General features: G+C 37.5%; 2 protein-coding genes across 6 annotated transcripts in view; both read left to right on the top strand.

Annotated features, from left to right (window-relative positions):
* Nucleotides 1-10,062, top strand: part of LOC117295309 (ras-specific guanine nucleotide-releasing factor 2-like) — a 95,669-nt gene extending 85,607 nt beyond the window's left edge. For 3 of the 4 annotated variants that reach the window (XM_033777869.1, XM_033777868.1, XM_033777867.1), the window contains 5 exons: nucleotides 602-799; nucleotides 1,403-1,482; nucleotides 2,333-2,450; nucleotides 3,501-3,569; nucleotides 4,349-10,062. In XM_033777869.1, the coding sequence (XP_033633760.1) occupies nucleotides 602-799; nucleotides 1,403-1,482; nucleotides 2,333-2,450; nucleotides 3,501-3,569; nucleotides 4,349-4,459 (576 nt within the window). In that variant the 3' untranslated portion in view covers nucleotides 4,460-10,062. The remainder of the gene's footprint in view (nucleotides 1-601; nucleotides 800-1,402; nucleotides 1,483-2,332; nucleotides 2,451-3,500; nucleotides 3,570-4,348) is intronic. The other variant, XR_004519676.1, reaches the window with a different exon arrangement.
* Nucleotides 10,063-17,867: 7,805 nt separating this feature from the next.
* The window catches only part of LOC117295377 (furin-1-like), a 55,444-nt gene continuing 49,550 nt past the window's right edge, over nucleotides 17,868-23,761 (top strand). For both annotated transcript variants that reach the window (XM_033777994.1, XM_033777993.1), the window contains exons 1-3: nucleotides 17,868-18,036; nucleotides 19,370-19,654; nucleotides 20,404-20,505. In XM_033777994.1, coding sequence (XP_033633885.1) covers nucleotides 19,445-19,654; nucleotides 20,404-20,505 — 312 coding nt within the window. In that variant the 5' untranslated portion in view covers nucleotides 17,868-18,036; nucleotides 19,370-19,444. The remainder of the gene's footprint in view (nucleotides 18,037-19,369; nucleotides 19,655-20,403; nucleotides 20,506-23,761) is intronic.

The following is a 23,761-nucleotide window of genomic DNA, read 5'->3' as shown; positions in this document are numbered from 1 at the left end:
TTGCTACCGCAGTGTATGTTGTCATTCACGACGTGCGCACGCATGGCCTATATCTTTTTGTGGGTTCAACAGCGCCCTCTTTTGATATTTTGCTAATCGCGACAATTCTTATTATTACTCATCTAATTTTAGTCTGATTTCTGATTCTTTTGCCCGTAGCTACACGTAACTAGCAAACAAATTATTGAGAAAGTGCAATAAGCTGTTGCAGCTGTTTCTGACCAAAAGGACCTATGGTATAAATGCACAAAAAGATATTGGCCTATCGATGTTTGGATCCAAGCAGAGTCTTTATTGAAAGACTACACAACACACATCATTAAGTATATTGGGGTAGCAGATGCAGTCAATTGGAAAAAAAGGCAGAATTTTGTTTTTCACCCACCCACCCACAGACCCACCCACCCACAATATTGCTTAACAACTAAGCAGGATACCAGTTACATTTCAGCTTGTAACCTTATTCTGGTAAGCATAATTTTGTTGTGCCTAGCAACTTGTTATACTTAAGCAGCTCTATCAAATTGGGCCCCGGAGTGTTATTAATGACAAGACCATAGGGATAATTAATGAGGACTATTTTTAACCTACCTGTCATCAGGTCAGTAAGCTAGTAGCCTCGGAGATCCTACGTCAGTCCACTGTCATCGGCCGGGCATCAGCCATTGAGAAGTGGGCGGCAGTAGCTGATATCTGTCGCTGTGTGCATAACTATAACAGTGTCTTAGAGATCACATCAGCGCTGATGAACAGCTCTGTGTACAGACTCAAGAAGGTCTGGGACAAGGTCCCAAAACAGGTGAGCTGTTTAAAGACATCTCTCTTAACCCTGACCCCCCAAAAAAGTTGAATATCTTTTAGTTTTCAATCACTCGCTCACTCACTCTACCTCAAAGACAGCTGGGGTCCGTCGCGCTGTTCTCCTATGTACCTGATTCATAGCTTGCTTGATGGACTCAGTTGCTCAATCCAAGATGGCCTTTGAGCAGCCTCTAGATCTTTACCAACCAGGTGCAGGGAGGACTGTCTCTGCACTTTACGGCCATACATGTATTTAGTGCCTTCTTTGTCGGGGTGTTGTCGTCAATCAACCTATGGAAATTCATGTTATAGCACTCCGCACGAATGACTTCACTTTTGCTTAAAATACCCGGATGTCAGACAAAGACTCCAACACTTAAGCACATGCAAACCATGGAAAAAATGAACAGGCATAAACAACCGCGTCATCCTGTAGCAGGCGCAGCAAAACCAGCATTTTCTGGGCAAAGAGTTGAAGGCACTCAGTAGTGTGATTTGCCAGTATTGCTATAGGTTTAAATAATTATTTTGTTTTATTTGTATTATTATTTTTATTCCTTATACCGTGCCTGTAAACCAAACAATTCTTTCCTACCGACAGACTAAAAGTATGCTTGAAAAGCTGCAAGGGTTGGTGTCTTCAGATGGACGCTTCAAAAACATGCGAGAAGCCTTACATAGGTAAGAACTACAGACTTACATGCTTAGCTATAAATACATGCTAATCAAACTTTAGCGGCAGAGAACATGGCCAAATGTCATGGCTTTGGTTACTGCAGAATTTGGCGCTTATGGTCAGCGCACTCCGCCTGTAGGGTTAAGCGCCAACAATCTGCAAGCTGGGTAAGCGCGGAATGCTTAGCAATATGGAGTATACAGAAGCAAAAAGTTCTTACAAACCTAGTTAAATTGCTTACATGAAGTGCAGATTGTTTTGCTTCCATTATTGACGATTTTTCAGATTCGGAAGAGCTATGAAATTGGGTTTGGGTCACCAATAAACATGAAATTAGATTTTGGGCGGTAACCTTTTTCGTTTTAGCAACAATTTGTTGTGCTTAGCAAGTTTGTCTGCCCTCTGGTTTTGCTTAGGAAATAACGCATTTCTGTTCAGCAAGATTTTAATGTGGTCAGCTAATACTCAAACCTTACAGCTCTTTGCATTAAGAACCTAATGACCTGGTGCCAATTTCATGGCTTTTCTAACTGCCGAATTATGCACTTGCGACCATTCTCCCCTTACAGGGCAAATGCTGATATTCTGCACTTGCTGTGTAAGCGAAGAATTATGCCTAGTAACGTGCAGTACATAAGCGGAAAAATCTCCGCTAACCCCAGAAGAACGCTTGACGATAAGCGAGGAATTCCAAGCTTACCATTAAAGCGTAGATTCTTTGCTTACTGTAAACAGAGCCCTGCAGGTTCTAACCTGCAATATATGAACTCTTGATCAAAATTGAAGAACTTTGAATTCCGGAAAATTAACTTTCAGACAAAGTCATTTTGATGATCTGTTTTCTCTTTTTAACAGAATTGACCCGCCTGCTGTGCCGTACCTTGGCTTCTATTTAACAGACTTGGCCTTTATTGAAGATGGTACGCCCAATGTCACAGATGATGGTCTGATCAACTTCTCAAAAATGAGGATGGTTAGTGGACAAATATTTGTGCCTTTTTTGTTGGTTAAAGTTGGGGAGGTATTGCTGTCTGCTCTACAATAGCCAGGTTTCTGATGGATGATACCCAAGCCTACATCCGTATGGACTATAAAGGGGGTAACCCTGGGTCAGCCCCAGGAGTAACGTCACCTGGAAAACGACTTGCATTGAAAAAAATCATAAAAACTTAACAAAATATGTTGTATTCTTGGCTTTAGTCTGTGTGTGATTCTCGGCATGTTGACTTTCAGGCTGTGTCTTGCAGGGAAGCTCGTCATAGATTTCTTTTCTTTTTTAGGGGGACCAAAAACTCAAACTTACAAAAATCTAAATAAATCTCAAACTTTTGCTTATTTACCCATTCCACACAGATAAAATGTCTTTAGTAGTCCGTTCTGTATCATTTGAAACCATAAAATCACCCAACATTTTTTTACCCGAAATCTGAAAATTGTGTGATGCCGGCATCACAGATTTTTTTATTATTTTTGAACCAAAAAAATCCAACTTACCAAATTATTATTAAATCTCAAACTTTGCTTATTTACCCATTCCACACATCAATAAAATGTCTTTAGTAGTCTGTTATGTATCATTTGAAAACTTAAAAATCACCGGCATCACATTTAACATTTTTGTTTGGACCAAAAACTCAAACTTAAAAAATTCTCATGTAATCCCGGTGCTCTTAACGGCTCGGCCAGGACACCCCACATGATGGGCATGTGTGCATCTCCATCTCTCAGTCACCCAGCCAGATCACTGCTGCACCACGCGCAAAATTCACAATCACGCCATCTTAATGGAGGCAGCTTGTCTACATTTTGGTGAACATTTTAGGGGAAGTTGTGCCCATATTACTTGCAGGCCAATTTGTGATACTTTCTAATTGAACAATTTTCTCCATTTAAAATATTTATATTTTTGCATCTGGGATATAGAACATAATTTTTGGTTTACTCTTACATCAAAGTGTATTAAGCACTGTTTATTCAATAAAAAATAATACTAATATGTCTCCACTTTTTTTTTCTTCAACAGATTGCTCATGTGATTCGAGAAATTCGCCATTTCCAGAAAACGTGCTTCACCATTGAGCTGGACAAAAGGGTAAGTTTGTCATTCACTTTGAAATATGCAGCCAACATTGGGGGACTTTTGTGACGCGTGTTGGCAACAGACTTACCAGGTAAATCAGCTCAATTGGTCATTGGAGTCACAAGATAATAATGAAAATGCCTTAACAATAATAATAATAATAGACCGTTTTTATATAGCGCTTTTCACGCCCGAGGGGTGTCTCAAAGCGCTTCTGACATTAGTACCCCTGGACACTGGGCCTTAAATCATTCCTTAAACCATCTCAGCTCCCTGGGGAGTATGCAGCCTGTGCGCATTGTATGCGCTACTCGGCTAAATCAATCACAAGAACTATCTCTGCCCTCACAGGTACCCATTTACCCCTGGGTGAAGAGAAGCAATTATAGTTAAGTGTCTTGCTCAGGGACACGAGTGTCACGGCCGGGATTCGAACCCACACTGAACAGAAGCATCAGAGCTTGAGTTTGGTGCTCTTATCCACTCGGCCACGACACCCCCTTATGTGTTTTCACTTTTTGGTCATGTGATACCAAAACTAGTTTTACTCGCTTCTCAAAAACTCAAGCATTTCAGGCGAAAATATTTTGAGGGAAGTTTTCCACCATGACCATCTCTATACAATGCATAAATTATGTGCAAATCTGTTACCATTCATTTGTTCAACCTTACCAATGTTGTGCACACGCTGTAAATTGTACACAACGAACAATCTGAGCTACACCAAAAAGAAAGATCAAGGATTTTAGTGATCAGGGATTATTTGGCTGTTGTAAACATTGTTGTTATAGGTTGCAAACTACTTGCTGGACACCAATCTAGTCATGGACGACGATGAACTCTATGCCTTGTCTCTTGAGATTGAACCTCGCCAATCACAGAGAGTGTCTTCAAGCATCTGAAGAGATTAAATGGATTACCGCGGCATCTGCCAAGAAGGAGGGTTTAGGATTAAGAGATCTACCAAATAGGAGGAGATTAGTGAGAGAAGCAATCAGTGAAATGTGTGCTCATGTTCAGTGTTGAGGTATATCTGCCCCATTGGCAAAGGTCTTCAATCTTGATGTGGATCAAGTGGATTATGAGATCAGTGGAAGAAGGGATTAGCTGAGGAAGATACGGCTGGAAACTGTATGGTTTATATGTGCAATATATCTTGCATTTGAAAATGAAAATTTGAAAAGGATATTTGTGAATGTTGATAATGAATGTTCAGTTCACTGGAACCTTGTTCTGTCTCCAATGCTGTTTTCAGTTCCAGTCCAGTTCATGTTTAAGTTAAGATGATGCTGGTACATTATCTGATTTGAGGAAGGGTTCTTGGGATGAGTCCAGCTCCGGTTCTGGTTTGGTTTCAGTTCTGATGATGTTTAGACCAGGAAGACTCAGGAGAGTGCTTTGCTATCTAGAACTAGTTTTGTTTGTAGGTCAGGTAAGATCCTTTGGAACCTGTTTGGTTTTGTTTGTCGATCAGGTAAGATTTTCTGGAACTTGGTTCTATTTGTAGTTCAGATCAGATTCTTTGGAACTTGGTTCTGATTGTAGTTCAGGTAAGATTCTTTTGAACCTAGTTCTGTTTTTAGTTCAGGTTAGATTCTTTGGAACCTCGTTCTATTTGTAGTTCAGGTTAGATTCTTTGGAATCTGTTTGTAGTTCAGGTAAGATTTTTTGGAATCTGTTTCTATTTGTAGATTAGGTAAGCTTCCTTGGAACATTGTTCTATTTGTAATTCAGGGAAGGTTTCTTTAGAGCCTGGTTCCGATTGTAGGTCAGGTAAGATTCTTTGGAACCTAGTTCTGTTTTTAGTTCAGGTAAGATTCTGTGGAACCTTGTTCTATTTGTAGTTCAGGGAAGGGTTCTTTAGAGCCTGGTTCTGATTGTAGGTCAGGTAAGATTCTTTGGAACCTAGTTCTGTTTTTGGTTCAGGTAAGATTCTTTGGAACCTTGTTCTATTTGTAGTTCAGGGAAAGGTTCTTTAGAGCCTGGTTCTGATTGTAGGTCAGGTAAGATTCTTTTGAACCTGATTGTTTTTGTAGTTCAGGTAAGGTTTCGTTGGAACCTGATGCTACTTGTAGTTCAGGTAAGAATCTTTGGAACCGCGTTCTATTTGTAGTTCAATTAAGGTTCTTTAGAGCCTGGTTATATTTGCAGTTCAGGTAAAATTCTTTGGAACCTGGTTCTATTTGTAATTCGATTAAGGTTCTTTAGAGCCTGGTTCTGATTGTAGTCCAGGTAACATTCTTTGTAACCTGGTTCTACTTGTAGTTCAGGTAAGATTCTTGAGAACCTGGTTCTATTTGTAGTTCAGGTAAGATTCTTGAGAACCTGGTTCTATTTGTAGTTCAGGTAAGATTCTTGAGAACCTGGTTCTATTTGTAGTTCAGGTAAGATTCTTTGTACAACTCTGATGGTGCTGGTAGAGTTAAGAACCAATTCTACTTCACCCCCATTCCAATCTTAATATCAAAATTCAGCTGAAATTTAACACACAGTAGGCCAAATGAATTTAGGCAAGTTGATGATAATGAGTAAGATAATCTACTGATCAATTAAGCTGATTATGTGGAGGATTTGTTGCAAAATGGATTAGTCACTGGGCAGAGGCAAAAGGAACTACACAAGAGTTTGTCTGGATTAGGATATTGACCCCATTCACCTTACGTCATCATCAGAATAATCTTGGGTGCGCCGTTTTGGTGGTCAATGTCAACGTGATTTATTCAGAGAAGTCCGCATTAAGGCGACGCGGCGTTTACACATGTTAACCTATTGACCACCAACATGGTGAGCGTGGCAACAGTCGTCGCTTGTGACGTGGTGCAAGTCTGTTGGTACTATCCATGCCAAGTATAGTGTCAAGTGTCTAGTTTGGTCACACTCTCGTCTGAACCATCTAAGGATTAATCTGAACTATTTGGATTAATCAGCAGATTAGTGAACTTGTCAGATACAGATCAGCGGAGCTGGACTAATCAATCAGGAGAGCCAATCCAAGAGTTTCCCTGTCAGTAATGTTTGTCGTTAGAATGTTTGATTGTTGAAATTGCTGTGTATTTTATTGATATTTAAAAACAATGTGAACAGGATTTTTGCAAGTGCCAATGTATGTTGTTTTTGTAAAAAAAAACGTTGCCAACAAATAAGATGATAGTTGTAATATTGTTATGAATGGTTGGCAATTTGTTTTCGCCGTCAACCCTTCTTTTTTGAAGAAACGTAAAAATAGTCAAGAAAGTTTTAGTTATTGTTAGTTTTTTGTTCCAAAAAATGGTGTCATTCAATTAAGGAAAGATGCTTTTTTTTTCAAAATTATGCCCAAATTACCTTGTTGCAAATATACATGTGAGAAGTTGTTGTGAGGTTTGAAGAAAAGAGGTGTTCCAGTCACCAACCCCATTAATTAGTTCATTTGAAAGGCCTTCAAGTAACCCATTTCACAAAGAAATACTTTCACAAAGGGTTACTAATAAAGTGAGTCTTCGCTCAACAGGGCGTGATAATCTGTTTGGTTACTGTTTCCATGGTAACTGTGGATACAAACTATAAACTACAGCACCCAGTTTATACCGTTTATCAATGTGTTATTTTTGTGTGTGGAATGGTCTTAGCATATATACATGTAGATGGTGACGTATTTTTCATCTTTCTTTCTTTTTTTTCAGACGGTAAGTTTATAACTAAGATAAATTATCTTTTCTATCTTTCCATTTGGATGTAAATATGCTGCACAATCAACCATTGTGTGTGAATGTATGTACGGAAAAACTCAAAGATTTCTATTTGAAAATTTATTAACCACTTGTGATGTGTGGTTTCTTAAGTATTAAAGAAAATGATTGCAAATTAGTCACGTAGTGTGAAGGGCATTTAAAATGTATTGATCCTTGCCCAGCTGAAACATTAAAAACGTTCAGGTGCTTTGCTAACCAAAATGTGTCGCGCATTTTTCTGTGGAGTACAGTACGAAAAATTAGTCATCGAAAAACAAAGTACACTAATGGAGTTGTTTTGGTAAACAGTTGATCTTTTGTGTCAGCCCCAAACCTGAGGTTGATAACCGAAGGTAGGCTTTGATTGTGTTTGTAAAAAATGCAGCTGTCGTTCAAAGATTTTGCCTTCTCCTGAGGGCGCTGTTTGGAGCCTGTGACTTATGCAAGGGTCTATTACTCAATCGGGTAAGTCACGCATGGTCGTGCACATGTGAGATTTACAATAAGATTCAGTTGTAAACAGACCTTTGCCCATGTGGAAATTCTTGCCAGTTGATGTGAATAACAAAAATTATGATATGTTTTATGTAACGTTTAACTCAATCCAAGTCTATGGTTAAATAATATAGAAAGGATACAGTCATATACAGTGAAATTTTATTTCATTACCTAACAGTGGTCAGTTAATCCAGGATTGCTTTCACACGGGTTTAATGCGAGAAAGTTTGTCTTGAGATAACTAAGGAGGTGTGCTATTCATCCTGTGTGTGAATGGCTCAGAGGATCAGCTTTTGCCGTGCAATTTTACAGGAGTTCAGAGCCTGAAAGCAACCAACCCTTAGCCACATAAATCCCTATTGTTTGCGCACAAATACATAACATGCTGCTCTTGAATACATAATATACAAACATGGAGTCTAATTGCCTTAAAACAGGATTGAGTTACATTTTAATAATCTATGTTAAAAAAAGCTAAACAAGATACACATTTGTTTTATGTCGTCATATTGTACTAATCTTTAAAGAAATAACTTGACCTTTGCAACTTCATAAAAACCTTGCACAGAGATCTCTTATAGTGAATTTTTAATTGAATACGGCAGCTTTAAAACTTTCACGGGTCAGTTTTTATGCAATGTTTATTTTCCTCCGTAAGTTTAAAATGAGACCCTGTATTACCTAAGCTTTAAAACCAACTAGTGTCATTAAATATTGAAACACCATTGAGAGAACAAACCTTTACCAAAATTTAAATAAAAATCTCAAAATGAAAAAAAAATTCTTATTATGTAGTGGGAGCCCAACAAAGTTTGCCTTTTCTTAAAAGTGCAAATTAATAATAAAATGCAAAACTTCATCCTTTTGAATGCTTAAAATAAACACCTTAAAACGGGAACAGCCTAACTAAGAACATTTTACTAAGATTTGACAAATTTGGGTGTCCGCAGTTGGAAAAAAACAGCCTGCCATCACTGCACCCTACCTCAACCTTTCAATGGCAACACAGCCAAAAACGCTGGTTTCCTATATTTCTGGGTAAATTGAGGGGTTCCACTTCAAAGTTTGGGCTCTGCAAAAATGAGTCACAAGGGGAAAACAAAATTAACTTATTGAGTTTTATACATAGCTGAAAAGAGCCAACAACAAGCTTCAGTTTGACATATCTTACACACTTGTGTGATGTTTGGTTCAAAAGTTATGACCTTTTAAAAAATAGATTATGTCACAATTTGAAAGCAACCCATACTGGGGAAACAGTCGTTTCATAAAAACATCAACCATTGATGTCTAGGGGGTGAACAAAAAGTACATGTTTTATTCACCTTCATGGATCAAAAACAATAGGTTTTTCGTTCACAAACTGTGAAAATATAGACCCTAAAGAATCATAAAAACCACATTTAAAAAAAAATTAAATTGATTTTTTGTTCATCCTCCCATCACTCTACAGCCCTGTCCTGGAAAGTGGGTTGTGCGACAAGCGACTCATTTTTGCAGAGCCTGTCACATACATGGATGTGAATACAACATGTCATATCTCAGCCTCATTTTACACTCTCGTTGCAAAACAGCTTATCTCTATACATGCTTTTCTTAAAACCGCTTTTTTCGAGTGGGGCGTTTTGCCATCGAACGGCCGACCTGTCTTACACATCAAATCATGACCGAACAGATTTTGGTATCTTATGGTTAGTAAATTCATCATTACTACTGCCAGAGAAACAAGGCAATTTTCGCAGTTTCCAACAAATTGGGTTCTGTAATGTAAATAATTATAAACAACTCTCAAATTATTGTATTATTTGAAAGAAATTAAGAAAGAACTTTTTAAATTACATGATATCTTTTATTCAAAATATATTTAGCACCTTCATATTTACATGGACTTTCTGCCTTGAGACATGGTTGTGCACTTAGCAATGTACATATAGATTCTTGTTGTTTTAAAAGATAGAACAGTTATCCATAACTTGGGTAAGATTGGATTTTAGACAGAAGATATATGTTGATATTTATATTATATGCATTTATTGAATTGTTCCTAACTCGTTTGATTTGTCATTTCTCTTGTGGTTCGGTTGGATATTTTTAATTTTAATTGCAATTTTTTTTATTGTGTTTTGTTGCCCGCTACCCAATTCACCACATATGTTATTTTTTGTTCACAGTATTGAGAGGTGTATCACATTTACGTACCCCCAAACAATTGAAGTGCATCGAATTCTTAAAGACAGTGGACACTATTAATAATTGTCAAAGACCAGTCTTCTCACTTGGTGTATCTCAACATATACATAAAATAACAAACCTGTGAAAATTTGAGCTCAATCGGTCGTCGAAGTTGCGAGATAATAATGAAAGAAAAAACACCATTGTCACACGAAGTTGTGTGCTTTTTAGATGGTTGATTTCACGACCCGAAATTCTAAACTTGAGGTCTCAAAATCAAATTCGTGGAAAAATACTTCTTTCTCGAAAACTGTCACTTCAGAGGGAGCCGTTTCTCACAATGTTTTATACCATCAACCTCTCCCTATTACTCATTACCAAGTAAAGTTTTATGCTAATAATTTGAGTAATTACCAATAGTGTCCACTGCCTTTAACTGACAAGGGACTTTATAGAGCCAGGGGTGGATTTCACAAAGAGTTAGGACTTGTCTTACCTCGAGTTAAGGCGAGTTACTCATCCTAACTTAAGACTAGCTATGCGTTTTGGATATCTCTTAGGATTAGTCCTAAATTAAAAACTGACTTGGTATCGAGCATTGGAGAGCTGTTGATAGTATAAAACATTGTGAGAAACGGCTCCCTCTGAAGCTAGCTAGAAGTCTTTTATTCCTACCTGAAAGCACACAAATTCGTCCAACAATGGTGTTTTTTCTTTCATCATTTTCTCACAACTCCAATGACCAATTGAGCTCAAATTTTCACAGGTTTGTTATTTTGTGCATATGTTGAGATACACCAAGTGAAAACACTAGTCTTTGACAATTATAGTGTACCTTCCCGTTAAGAGACCTAAAGGTGGCTCAAAGGTGAATAAAGGTAAGAATGGGATGCGCTTTTTGTTTAGTGGAAATGTGAAGGGCTTACACCTTTAACTTAACACCCCAAAAGGATTGTTCCTTCGTTCAAATGTGCAATTACTGATGAGAAGATCTACTTTATTTATTGTAACTTTTCCCGAAAACAGAGATTGTTCAATTTCTCTATTTTCCCCCAAATTGATTGTTATCCACGTACTTCATATTTATTGCCCTAACATTAACAGCACGCTTATTACATTAACCTTAACAGCAAGTATTTATTTTAGAAATTATTTTTGTTAAAATTAACGAAAGTGAAAATTTTATATTGAAATTAAAAGGAATTGATTTTTCTATAATTTATTAATAAATAAAATGTACGAGACATTTCTCTGCGCGTTGTATATATAATTCTCCTTGCAATTCATTGGCTGTGTACATATTAAAGATAAGCAAGTAACTTGTACAATTTTCGGATGCCTATTAATTATTATACTTATGGTAATTTCTTTACAATTTTCAGCACATTTTTAAACATCAGAACTGTCGGTGTTATAAAGTATTTATTTTACAATGATTATAAAAGAGGTATGTGAAGAGTATGATGTGTGCAAAGGCGTGTAAAAACATCGAACAGTTCAACGCAGGGTATACTTTTGGTAATAGTCAAAAAGAACTTGGTGAATTGGTAGAACTGTGTGCTTTCAGTTGCCTGAGAAAAGCTTCATGCCTTAAGCCCTTCTCGGATTCAAATTTTGGGGTGAAAAATTACCTCTTTCTCTAACACTACTCTCTAAATGTAAAAGAGTGAAAAACACCACTCGTTACATTTCGAGCTGTCCCTCATATGGCTCTTTAAAAAGAGTGGTGGTTATTTCACTCTTTTAGAGGGGTTTCACTCCAGGACAGAGTGAAAAATCACACAAAAAGATGCAAACTTCAATCTAAAAGAGTGGAAGAGTTGTCCCTCAAATGGCTCTTCAAATAGTTGGTTTTCACTCTTTTACTTTTAGAGAGTATATTACTTCAAAGAAGGTCATTTCTAACATTGTTTTATAATATCAATAACTCTAGTGCCCTTTAAGTAAGTTGTAATGCTCTTTAATTTTTGGAGTAGTTAACAAAAGTATACCCTGCCTTTAAAGTATATAAAGTGCTGCAACATTTAACTCATTGTGGGGTTTACACATCATTAATGGAAGATGCCATGGGGCAAAATCCATTGTTTTCAAACTGTGTAGGTCTACTAGCCCAGAATAATGTAAACAGTATTATTGTTTACCTGGGCCCAATTTTGATAAAGCAGCTTATAAAGTAACTAACAAAAATGAGCAGGATACCATTCACAGGGTGCGTTCGTTTAGTTTCCCCGGGTCGAACCCGGTGTGTGTGGTGGTTGTTTTTTTTCCAGGATGAACGTGTGCAGATAATTACCCACATTCGTCCTGGGAAAAAAACACCTCCACACACAGGGGTCGACCCAGGGAAGCTAAACGAACGCATCCACAGATGCTACATGTGACATGGTATTTTGGCTGGTAACTTTATTCTGGTAAGTAAACTGTGTTGTGCTATTAAAGATTGTTTTTGGCTGAGCAGCTGTGTAGAAATCATGCTTGTCACAGGTCACATGGTCTACATGGCACTGATGTGGCATATGCTGCTACCAAGTGTCACAGAGTCTCTCATGGTTTTAAAACTATTGTTTTGGGTTGCTGAGTATAGGGATCTGACTTTGCTGTTTTCTTAGAATAAAGACAATGTAAAGCATTGGTGATTTTGGCGAAACTGTTAACTTTGATGTCCTCTCTTTGAACCAAGTTTGGGTGCAGCTTTAGTAATGTCCACGAAATGAGACCCTACATCTGCGGGCATGTTCTAATATAAACTTATCACTTTTGAATAAAGAGTATTAACAGTCTGATTATTAAAAAAGCCTTTAAAAGTTCACTTGATTTAAAGTTGATCCAATCACCTTGAAAAATGTTTAAACAGCATGCAAAATATGGCATGTAAACTTTTTGTTCTTCTAAATTACATCACCATGTTTAAATTAAGTCACCATGTTTGATCAAACTGTACTCTTCCAAAATCCACCCCTGTAGATTGTTATACAGTATGACCAGTTTCCAAATGCATGGAGCAGATTATGCACACAAAAAGTATATTATGAGCTCAAAACAATTTTACTTGCTACTAAAGAGAAAGCTACCAGCCAAAATACCATGTCATCTACCATCTGTGATTGGTTTTCTGCTTATTTGTTTGCTGGGCATAAACACATTAGGCCGATCTATAAGATTTGACCCAACAAAAGTCTGTCTGTTACCAGGGCCCAATTGCATAGAGCTGCTTAAGCACACAAACTGGCTATGCACAATTATGCTAACCAGAAAAAGGTGACCTGTGTCGCATGCAATTATGTCCTCTATGCAATACTATCCAGAGGACATTATTGCATATGCAATAATGTCTGCAGGACGGTTTTGCATATGCAATCTTGTCCGCCCGGACGTTGCTGCATAATGCAATTGTGTCCACCCGGACACAATTGCATATGCAGTTGTGTCCGCCCGTGTGCAAAACCGTCCCGTGCAGTAAATTAAACACCCTTGGTCGACGGAATATGTTCGCCATTTTGTTTACAAGCTAAGTGCATGTCATGAATGACATGGGAAATGTTCGCCCGTTGTTTATTCGCTGCAATCATATACATGAATATTCATGCTGCATATACGTAGGTTCAGTGCATGCACGCTCGCTTACGCGCGCACATACATGTACAGTCATGTACATGTCCGCCGGACGGTTTTTGCATAACCCTGGACGACACGATTGCATATGCAAAAGTGTCCGGAGCGGACAGTATTGCATGGCGGACACAATTGCATACCGGCCCAAACAACCATGTCACATCTACAACTTGTGAATGGCATCCTGCTCATTTCTGCTTAGCAGGAAATTGTTGAGCAATATTTCCTGCTAAAGCACCTCTGTGAAATTGGTCCCAAATTGTTCTAGAGTTATAACATCCATCAGTCTTTTTATTCACTCGCCCAAATCACTCTTTGTTTGTTCTGTTGTTTTTCTGTTGTTTTGGGTGTTTTTTTATGAATGCAGCTGACATTCGGAAGGGTTGTTGGTAACATTTTTGTTTAACTCATTAAAATATTTATGACCAGAAATGTCTGCATTGTGATGATTGCCATTTGGTACCTTATTACTGCTGAATGAATAATTGTATTGAGAGATTGATTGAATTAGGCGTAAACTTATGGTTATACTATTTAAAGATATTTATACATATTTCATTCTTGCATTAAAGTGAAACAAAACAAAGTTTTGAAATCTTAATGAAAGTATGTGTTCTTGTGTTATTGTTATTTAATGAATTACTTTAGGGTTCTAGGTTTCAAAACACATGCAAAATTCAAACCATTTCAGACCTGCCATTGTATCTCCGGGTTTTTTAAAGGCAGGGTATAATTTTGGTAATTACTCATACACAAGATTTCGTTTTATTAATGTCCACAGAGCTTAAGGCCACAATAAAAAAAATTTTTGATCGTACTTTTTTTTTTGCGGATGGGAGAGGGGGAGGTTTTTTTTAAATTATTTGTTGTATAAGTTTTGTTGACAAGCCAAATATGAAATCAAGAATAAAGAAATCATCACAATATCTACTATAAAACAGAGGGTTTGTGTGTTTTTGATGTTTTCAATAGTTTTGTCAAACAAATTACAAATTTAACTCCTAACTTTTCTGTAAACTTTATCAAACGACTAAGCACAGTGTGGCCCAAGTAAATATTTGAAGAATTGTTCTTGTTTTACCAACATGAATAAAAACCTTCTTTAAACATCTTTTCAAACATGTACATTTTGAAAAAAATATCAGCTGAAAAGGTTGTTCTTTAGGTCGGGCGGGGACGATCAACAATTTTGTTTATGCGGCCTAACCTTGGTAACGGGCACTATCATAGCAAGCCGTTGAGTTTTTAAAGTAACCCTTTGATAGAATGTAGTTTTATAGAAAAGGTGGTAACTTTCTACCCCAGAATTTGAATTGCATCTGAAAGCATGTGCAAAGGGTGTTTTTATTTCATAATTTTCTTTCAACTTGGTGACCCGCAGTTGAGTTCAAAATGTTTAAAGTTTGTGATTATGAATGCGGCAAACATCGTTCGGGGTACACCCGAGTAAGGAAACAAATCCATTTCTTACTAGCGATATTTGTCTGCATACTATAATTAAACGAAAGCGTCTTTGCGCGGTAAAAATTGTTTGACCGACCCTCTTTGCCAGTGTAAATTAACATAAGCTCAAGGAAGTTCGTTCAAAAGAGGGCGCTATCAGTAAAACACCGAGGGCTGCCAAAGACAATGAACTCCCATGCATTTCAACCAAAAATTAATTTGAATGCTCTAATCAAAACTAAACAAATACAACCTAACTCAAATATATTTTCAGAACACTTCACTTCAGATTTGTTTTTGGCAGGTCAGCGGTTTGGAAATTTTGATATTACCCCATGAAAAGAGAAAAGAAAAAAAAGGTGCTTTTTCAATTTCAGAACCGACTAATTGCTGCATGTTTTCATCGGGCACTCCTCCAATTCCGACCGGAGGGAACCAACAAACTTAAAAGCCAAAGTTTTTCAAACTCAAAAGTTGAAACACAGAACCCCAAGTTGTGAGGATAGTTCTTATAACAAAATAACTGCACGATTACCCCCAAAATGTAGTGTTCAAAAAGGAACTAGCTTGCATTTTAGTGAGGTGCACACGCCCGGCAGACAAATCCGAATAATAATAATAATAATAATACCATTTATAAAGCGCCTTTTCCAAAGGTTACAAAGCGCTCAGAGAATGACAGGAAAAAACAAAAAAGGAATGCAAACAAAAACCAAGAGGAAAACCACGACTAGGCAAAGCTAGCAGCATTTAGCCAAGAAAGACCCGCGCAAAGCCTGTCTCTTTTAGACTAGAACAGCAGGCCAAGCAAAGCGAAATTTACTGATTGAAAATGAATGTTTTCAGAGACCTTTTGAACATGGTAACAGAGCTAGAACTTTTGGTTGAGTTTGGAAGGGAATTCCACATCCTAGGGCCTGCAACTGAAAATGCTCTGTCTCCTGATTTTCTGGTGGTTCGAGGAATATACAAGTTGCCCTGTGAACGTAAGTTGCTCTTTGTAGCCCTGGTTTCTAATGAGTTGGAAATGTATGTGGGAAAAGTACCAGACATACACTTAAACATGTTTAAGGCCAATTTGAACATTATTCGTTTTTCTACTGGGAGCCAGTGCAGCTGTTTGATCAGTGGTGAAGTGGGGACATGGTTTGGGTAGGAGAAGATGATACGGGATGCTCTGTTTTGTATCTTTTGTAACTTGCCTAAATCAGATTGCTTGAGACCACTTAACAAAGAGTTGCAGTAGTCCAATAAGTTCCATTACTTTATATTCCCTATGAAAGAGCCAATGTGATATATTACACATTAGTCTGTATTTTTCTGTTCATTCAGTTTGTTATGTTGGCCCATAAATTTCTGCCTCCCACGAAAAGGTGTTCTTGTATCGTTTACGTGCATCTATGCCATCCTTTATGAGACGGTTCAATGTCCCATCGAAGCGATCGAGGTTCAAAGCAACAGTGATAAAATAAAGCATCTCGCGCACGACCAGGACTCGAACCTCCACCCTGCGAGCTGATCGGAAAAACCAGGGCGAAATTTCATAGAGCTGCTTATGAGCAGATAATATCACTTGAAACTGTATAGTTTCTTTAAAAAAAAAACCTGAATAAACAGGAATCTGAGGTTTAAAGGAACATTACAGAATTGGTTTTGCTAGCAAATGAGTTGCTGGCAGTATAAACACATTATGTAATCCACCATATACATGAATTGACAAACCTGTAGAAGTTTGAGATCGATCGGCCATCTGGCTGGTTTACGAGAGAATAGTGAAAAACCAATTACAAATTTTGCATTGCATCGATGTCAAAACAAAAACTAATAAAACGCTCACTGAGCGATAAACTCCAAACGCGAAATTAGATTATTTATTTCTCATGAAATATGACATTTCAGGACAGAAATATTTCAAGGGATGTTTTATACTATCATCATCATCATTAGACCATGTAAGTTTTATGTAAATCTGTGATCTTCATTTTTGTTTCTTACCAATCTGTAACGTTCCTTTAATACCCGTCACATACGTTATTTTTTGGCCGGTATCCTTATTTTGGTAAGCACATGTTGGGCTAAAGTTATAAAGCAGCTCTAGTTATTTCTCGGCCACGGTATTAATTTCTTTTCAGTCCTTAGTCCACTCCTTGCTACGTCACTGCGGCCCATTTCCGTGGTGAAAAGCTCCTCCGGACGTCCCCGTCCCGTAAATACGGAGAGCGCACGTACCCCCCCCGCTTATTCGCACACCCCGCCCACGCAAAAACTATTTTTGCTGTTGGTACCCGGCGCAAGAGAAATCATTGTATGAAAGTACTATGGTTGTTAACCGGTTGCCAGCTATTATACTTGCTTTCAAAACCCATGCGGTAAAAGGAAACATAAATTATTTATTTCAGGTTAGTTTAAAAACTCACAGCCCCTTATTATTCAAGGATCGGCAAAAGACACGGCAAAATTGTATGTGTCACCTTGTAGTTGAAGCTAAAGCGAAATAAATGTTTGGACGTGATCATAGAATAATGCAAAATTCATGTATGAATGTGTTTTCTTTTTCAAATTCAGCTAGATTATTTTTTACCCACATTGGTCACGCCCACTCATCATGCACAGGACCTTCCGGGTTGGTTCTGGGTTTTTTCCCCGTTTTTTTTTCCTTTTTTTGGGGGGGGGGGGGGGGGGTCCTACTAATATCCATTGGTCGCTCATCAGCTGAGTAGGCCCACGTGCACAAACGGAAAACCGTGTTTTGAAAGAGTAGGCCACCAACCTCAACACAACACTGACTCCCCCTACGTACGTGAGCTCATTATGCAAACAGCACCTTGTAATGCATTGCATGTAGCAATCAACCTTCATTTTACGAAAGGCCACTGCAAAGTAAAGTCGAGTCGCGGCGGAGCACGAACACTTAGAAAAACAAGTCAACACGCAAAACTCAAGGCACAATAAAGTGGTGGCTTTTCGACATTGACACCAAGTTTCATCTGAGTGTATAATTTCAAGACCAACTTCCAACCAGACTTCATTTTGAGAGCACTGAAGTAAGTATGTTGTTTCAGAAAGTGACCGTGAATGTTGGGTTGCCGTATTGCCGTGGAAGTTCCCGTACGGGGACCCGCGCGGTGTCGTCATGACTGCGGGGGGGAGGCCGTACAGTACACGGTCAGACGGTGTCATGTTGTACCCACCACCGGCCGTTTGCCACCGTGCGGACCTTCATTTCCGGTTGTGGTTTCCCCGTATAGACAGCTTCTGGAATTGGTGTTGAGAACTTTCCAAATACCTGCTTGTTTGGCATTACATTACATTACCCGTGTTTTTGAAACGAACATTAATAAATTGGTCCGGATTTTATTAAAGGATTTCATTCATGCCCACACAACCACAAGAACATGTTCTGTTGTTGAGATTTCATACATTGTATTTGTATTTTTAGTTATCACACACGTGATGACGTAGCTATCTCTTTTCATACATTGTATTTGTATTTTTGGTTATCACACACGTGATGACGTAGCTATCTCTTTTACTTTTTAGTCGATTTTATTGCTGAATAAAGACACTAACCAACACAATAATAATAATAAGACTTGTAATGCGCACAAGCTGAATGTTACAACAACATTATTGACATGACATTGATTCGAGCAGACATTTTGAATGGATCTTTTGCTATGATGATACTTTCTACTCCACAATATTGTGAATTAAAATAACAACATTTCATTAGCCTTAGGTTAACTTCAGCTCATTCTTCTTGGAAGGTCTAACTCTAGTTTTTGTTATTTAAACCCATTTTCCAGTAAACTTAATCCACAAGGTACATGTATTTACTTTTAATTTTGAAATTGTTTCCTAACTAACCACTAGTATTAGTAAGTGAAATACAAAAATGGAGAATGCAATCATAAAACTACAGTCAATAAAAGTAGTACAATGAAACATTTTCTGTTTTGCCAAATACATTTTATTATAAGAACTCTTCAGTTATCCCCGATGCAAATTTAACATCTATTAAACTCTTCAGTTGTTGACTTTAATTTTTAGAAGATTGAGGTACCTTAAAAAAAATTTTTTTTTTAAAGCGCCTTGAATCAGTATTTTGGGGATAGAAATTCAACTTGTCAAGCAAATAATTGCCATAAAAAACAGGTTTCAAAATTTATTTATTGTAAAATGTCACCTATCTGTATTTCATAATCATAGTCATGACACAGTGTCATAAAAATTAAAAACCTGCCGGTTCATTCTTTAAAAAAAAGTTATGAGAATGTAATCAGAATGTTTTATCCTGTAGTGTATTACCCTAATTATAAAATTACCAAATTGCTGCTTCAAAATAACTAAATCTTTTGTGACGCTTTTCTCCAACAGTCGACGAGTGTAACTTTCGAGGACATATATCAAATCAGGAGAGAGCTGAGCTGCGCATTTCAAGCTCTGTAAGCCATGGCTTACGTAATCAGAACGTTGCCCCTTGGGGTTCTGTATGTACTCTTATGCCAAATTGTTTGCCTGAGATCCTCTCCGGACGAGCTGGTTCCCGCTGTAAGCTCGGAAAAAGACATTTTTACAAACACCTATGCAGTTCACATTACCGGTGGGATAGAAGAAGCCAACCTTGTTGCTGAAAAACACGGATTTATTAATTTAGGAGAGGTAAGACTGCGAAACCTTTAATTTGTAAGAAATTTGCCCGATTCAGTACATCTTGTGTTCCTTCCGGTTTCAACAACGCGGAGAATTATTTTAGATTGGAGCCCATAATGTACAAACTCTATTAACCCTTTTACCCTATACTTTTTAGCACCGGATAATGCAATGGTTTAAGAGATGTTAAATTTGCAAATTTAACAACTCTTCAATCTTAATAGGTCTACAAGCAAAGTGTGATGTCACAATACAAATCACGATAGTAATACTGACAACTCATCTTAAGATGAATTGAGCACTTTGTAAATCGAACTCTCGTCCCTTTAGTTTATGAGCGAATTCATTTAGAGCCCTGGGCTGGATCCTTACATGTATAAAGTCAAGGTTAGTCTCAATTTGTGTAGGCTAAAATCTTAAATTCTTAGGGCTCAAGGTGTGAAAGCCCTTGAAATAATCCACTGCACCCACCCACAGCAATTGTTGTGCCCTGTGCTTTTGCTGCGGTGCCCTCTGCAAGGTTCCAAAACAATCGTACATTTTCCTCATAGAAGTGCCCATTTATACTATATAGTTAAATTGCTGTGCCCTTTCAAGAGCGAAGTTCAAGACCTAATACAAATTGCAAATGTGACATTGACAACTTGTCTTAAAAGGTAAATCTTGGTGCTTTGTGAAATTGAGCCCAGGTCTAGCTTAAAAATTGTTGTGCTCGACTGGTGTCTTGTCATTTATTTATTTTTTTTTTTCTTTGACAGGTCGTCGCAAATCATTATCACTTTTTGGATCATCACTCCAGAGAACAGAGGTCACTAACGGCAAATACAGAAAGACATCTTCATTTAAAAGACGAACCCAAAGTAGGTGTTGAGTTTCTTTGAATCGGTTTAGATTAAGACACTTGATTTGTAGTAGTTTTGTGTAGTTTATTTCTTGAAATGAATTTTGAGGTTGAACAAAGAATTGACTAGAGTGGGATTCAAACCAACATCTTCCAGATTAACGTGCCGGCGCTCTACCAACTGAGCTATCTAGCCCTATATTGTCGGCGTCCCTATTTTGTCAATATCTTTGTAATACCTACATAAGTAGGATTGGAAATGGTGGAGATATATCCTTCAGGTTTGTGGTAACACCATGTAAAATGTGTGCAATAGTAGGATTTGAAACTTTGCATGGAAGAGATACAATCTAGTAAGGTTTGTGGCAATATGTTCATTGAGTAGGACTTGAAATTTTAAATGGAGGTGATACTTGCGATCTACATTACGTAGTGAGGTTTGTGGTAACACCATGTACATGGTATTACAAGAGTAGGATTTGAAACTTTGCATGGTGGAGATACAATCTATTTAAGGTTTGTGGTAACACCATGTACTTGTGTACCATAGACCTTTTCGCAAATACCCATTGCGCAAGTGCTAATTGTTGAATGAGGTGCAAATTGATCGCTAGCTAGAAGCTTAGACTAGCATGCACCTCCTTCAACCCCTAAATGCGCTTCCTGAGTATTTGTGAAAAGGTCTATAATTAGCATTAAAGTCACCTGGAAGTGGTATTTTTTCAAAATAAAGCTTTTGTCACTAATATATGTGTTTTGATGAGTGGAATGTGAATAAACAGTTAACTAAGGTTTTAAAAAATCAGTTCTTATGTTATTGACAAATTTAAGAGTAGACCCCGACCCGAGAGGGCGCTGAGTTTGTACGTTTAAAAAAAACACATTATTTTTGTTTTTTTCCGGCAATGCCGACCAGGTGTATTGCTACTGAATGCAGAAAAACACTTTTTGAAATGTACCAACTCACGACTTGGACGTACATGTACTTTGCACGTGTGTTTACTATACGCATTGCAGGCAAAGTCTGCCTCGATTGACGTCACAAAAGGGGTAGGCGGAGTCAGCCCCCCAAACAACTTTATATATATATTTTAAACATATAAATCGTGACAAACAATTACTAAAAAAATTGTTTTTATTGTTCGTAAACATATACTCTTATGTTTGAAAGAAAAAAATTCTATTTCCAGGTGACTTTAAACTAGAGCTTGTAATACATACGTACAAGAATAGGATTTGAAACTAAGCATGGTTTTAGATTTAAGGAAAGAAGGTTGGCGTCTCACGGCAAAGCTAGACATAGTATCTAGACAGGGTCTGTTCCCGTTCGTGTAGATGTGTGTAGGTAACAGTCCAAGAAAACAACTTTTATTGAAATACTCAGTTTAGGTGATTATTTTTTAAATAAGGAAATAAAATGTGTGATTTCAAACAATTTCCTTAATATCAGTCAGTCCTGCTTTTACGACCCAGTTTTGCAATTGTTATGTTCCCAGATAATTAGGTTATTTAACCAACCTATCAGGAAGTTTGATCCTTCTAGAAAACAAATACCACGACTTTCATGTTTTTTGACAAACATACAACTTTGTTGCTATGACAGAAAGTTTGTGACATTTCATCATTTTAGAAAACTAACAACAAGAATTCCATACACGTCATGTTTTATGACAAATATTAAAATGTTGTGACAGAAAGTTTGGGGGGAGGAAATTTAAAATTTGCATAGTGTGCAACCAAGGTAAACATCGATTGTGTAATTTTGCACGGGGGTGTCTACATGTACTGTCTACCCGTAGAAACCGAGTGTTTGGACCGAGTAAGGACAACCTTGCTTCATTTTCATGTACTGGTACAAGACCAGTTTTGAACCTTGCTAAAAGGAAAAATGTCTGAACAAAAAGAAGTCCTTGGTTTACACGTTGCCAAACTTGGGAATACCTTGGTGAGATTCAAGGCCAGTGCATTATAAAGAAAATGCTTTATGTGTGATCATACATTAAATGCAAATTGTCAACATTGAACATTATGACTAACTCCCTTAAGATGGGAAGTGACATAATTCACTTCGAATGGAGACATTACACAAAGACCTAGCATCAAGCTTACGGCACACACATGCATACTTGCAAGTTGAGCTAAGTGTTGTTACCACTGTACATTGTAGTTGATTTTTTTTTAATGAGTATTGAACACATTGGTACAATATATGACAATCTGACGAATGTGATGTCTCAATGGAAAGGAAGCTTGCACTTATTGAAATTCCTTTTAGTATAAATTTATTGTTTAAATGCACATTGTGCACAAAGATGTCACTGTAGACGCACAATGTGCTGTCATACATTGTTCATGTACACTGTACATTGATCATGTTGCAGGCAGACAATGTTGTTTTTCTAATTAATTTATTTAAAGAGGGAGAGGAATTTTTTTTAGCTTGTCTCCTTGAATACTTCAAGTTGAAACAGATGGAAACAGCTCCAAAAGGTTACAGTATTCATTCTAGTTTATAGCAATACACCAGTCTAGCCTACATGTAGGTGCAATATGGTCACAGAAAGTTGCAGACAAACATTTATAAAGACATTTGAATATATCCATTTATATTGTATGCTCTGAACTTCCCCTGAAAAAAAGTAAATAAAAATAAGGCCCCATAGAATTTCACATTCCTGCATTTTTTGTCTGTGATAAGAAATGGCATTTAGAGGGAAATTAAAAATAGTTGATAAATGCGATATTTTTAATCGCGGCTGTTGCTCCCAGCCTAAGGAAATTGCACTCATTTCCTGAGTTTGAAATGTGTGCCATGACCGTACACTGTACGCCGTAGTAGATTTAGTCACCAATGTATTAACGTTGTCGCTTACGTGTACGTACATAAAGGTTGGGCCATTAAGGACATCACAGAATTGGTTTTGCTAGCAAAAGAGTTGCTGGCAGTGTAAGCACTTTATGTAATCCACCATATACATGAACTGACAAGCCTGTAGAAGTGCGAGATCAATTGGCTATCTGGGTTACGAGAGAATAGTGAAAAAAAAAATTACAAAATTGGCATTGCATTGATGCCAAAACAAAAATGAATAAAACGCTCACTGAGTGATAAACTCCAAACGCGAAATGAGATTATTTATTTCTCATCAAATATGACATTTCATACAGAAATATGTCTAGGGATGTTTTCTACTATCATCATCATTAGACCGTGTAAGTTTTATGTAAATCTGTGATCTTCACGATTTGTGTTTCTTACCAATTCTGTAACATTC

Source organism: Asterias rubens, chromosome 10 (genome assembly GCF_902459465.1).
Source record: "Asterias rubens chromosome 10, eAstRub1.3, whole genome shotgun sequence".
Taxonomy (NCBI): Eukaryota; Metazoa; Echinodermata; class Asteroidea; order Forcipulatida; family Asteriidae; genus Asterias; species Asterias rubens.
This window is presented reverse-complemented; position numbering and strand designations above follow the sequence as displayed.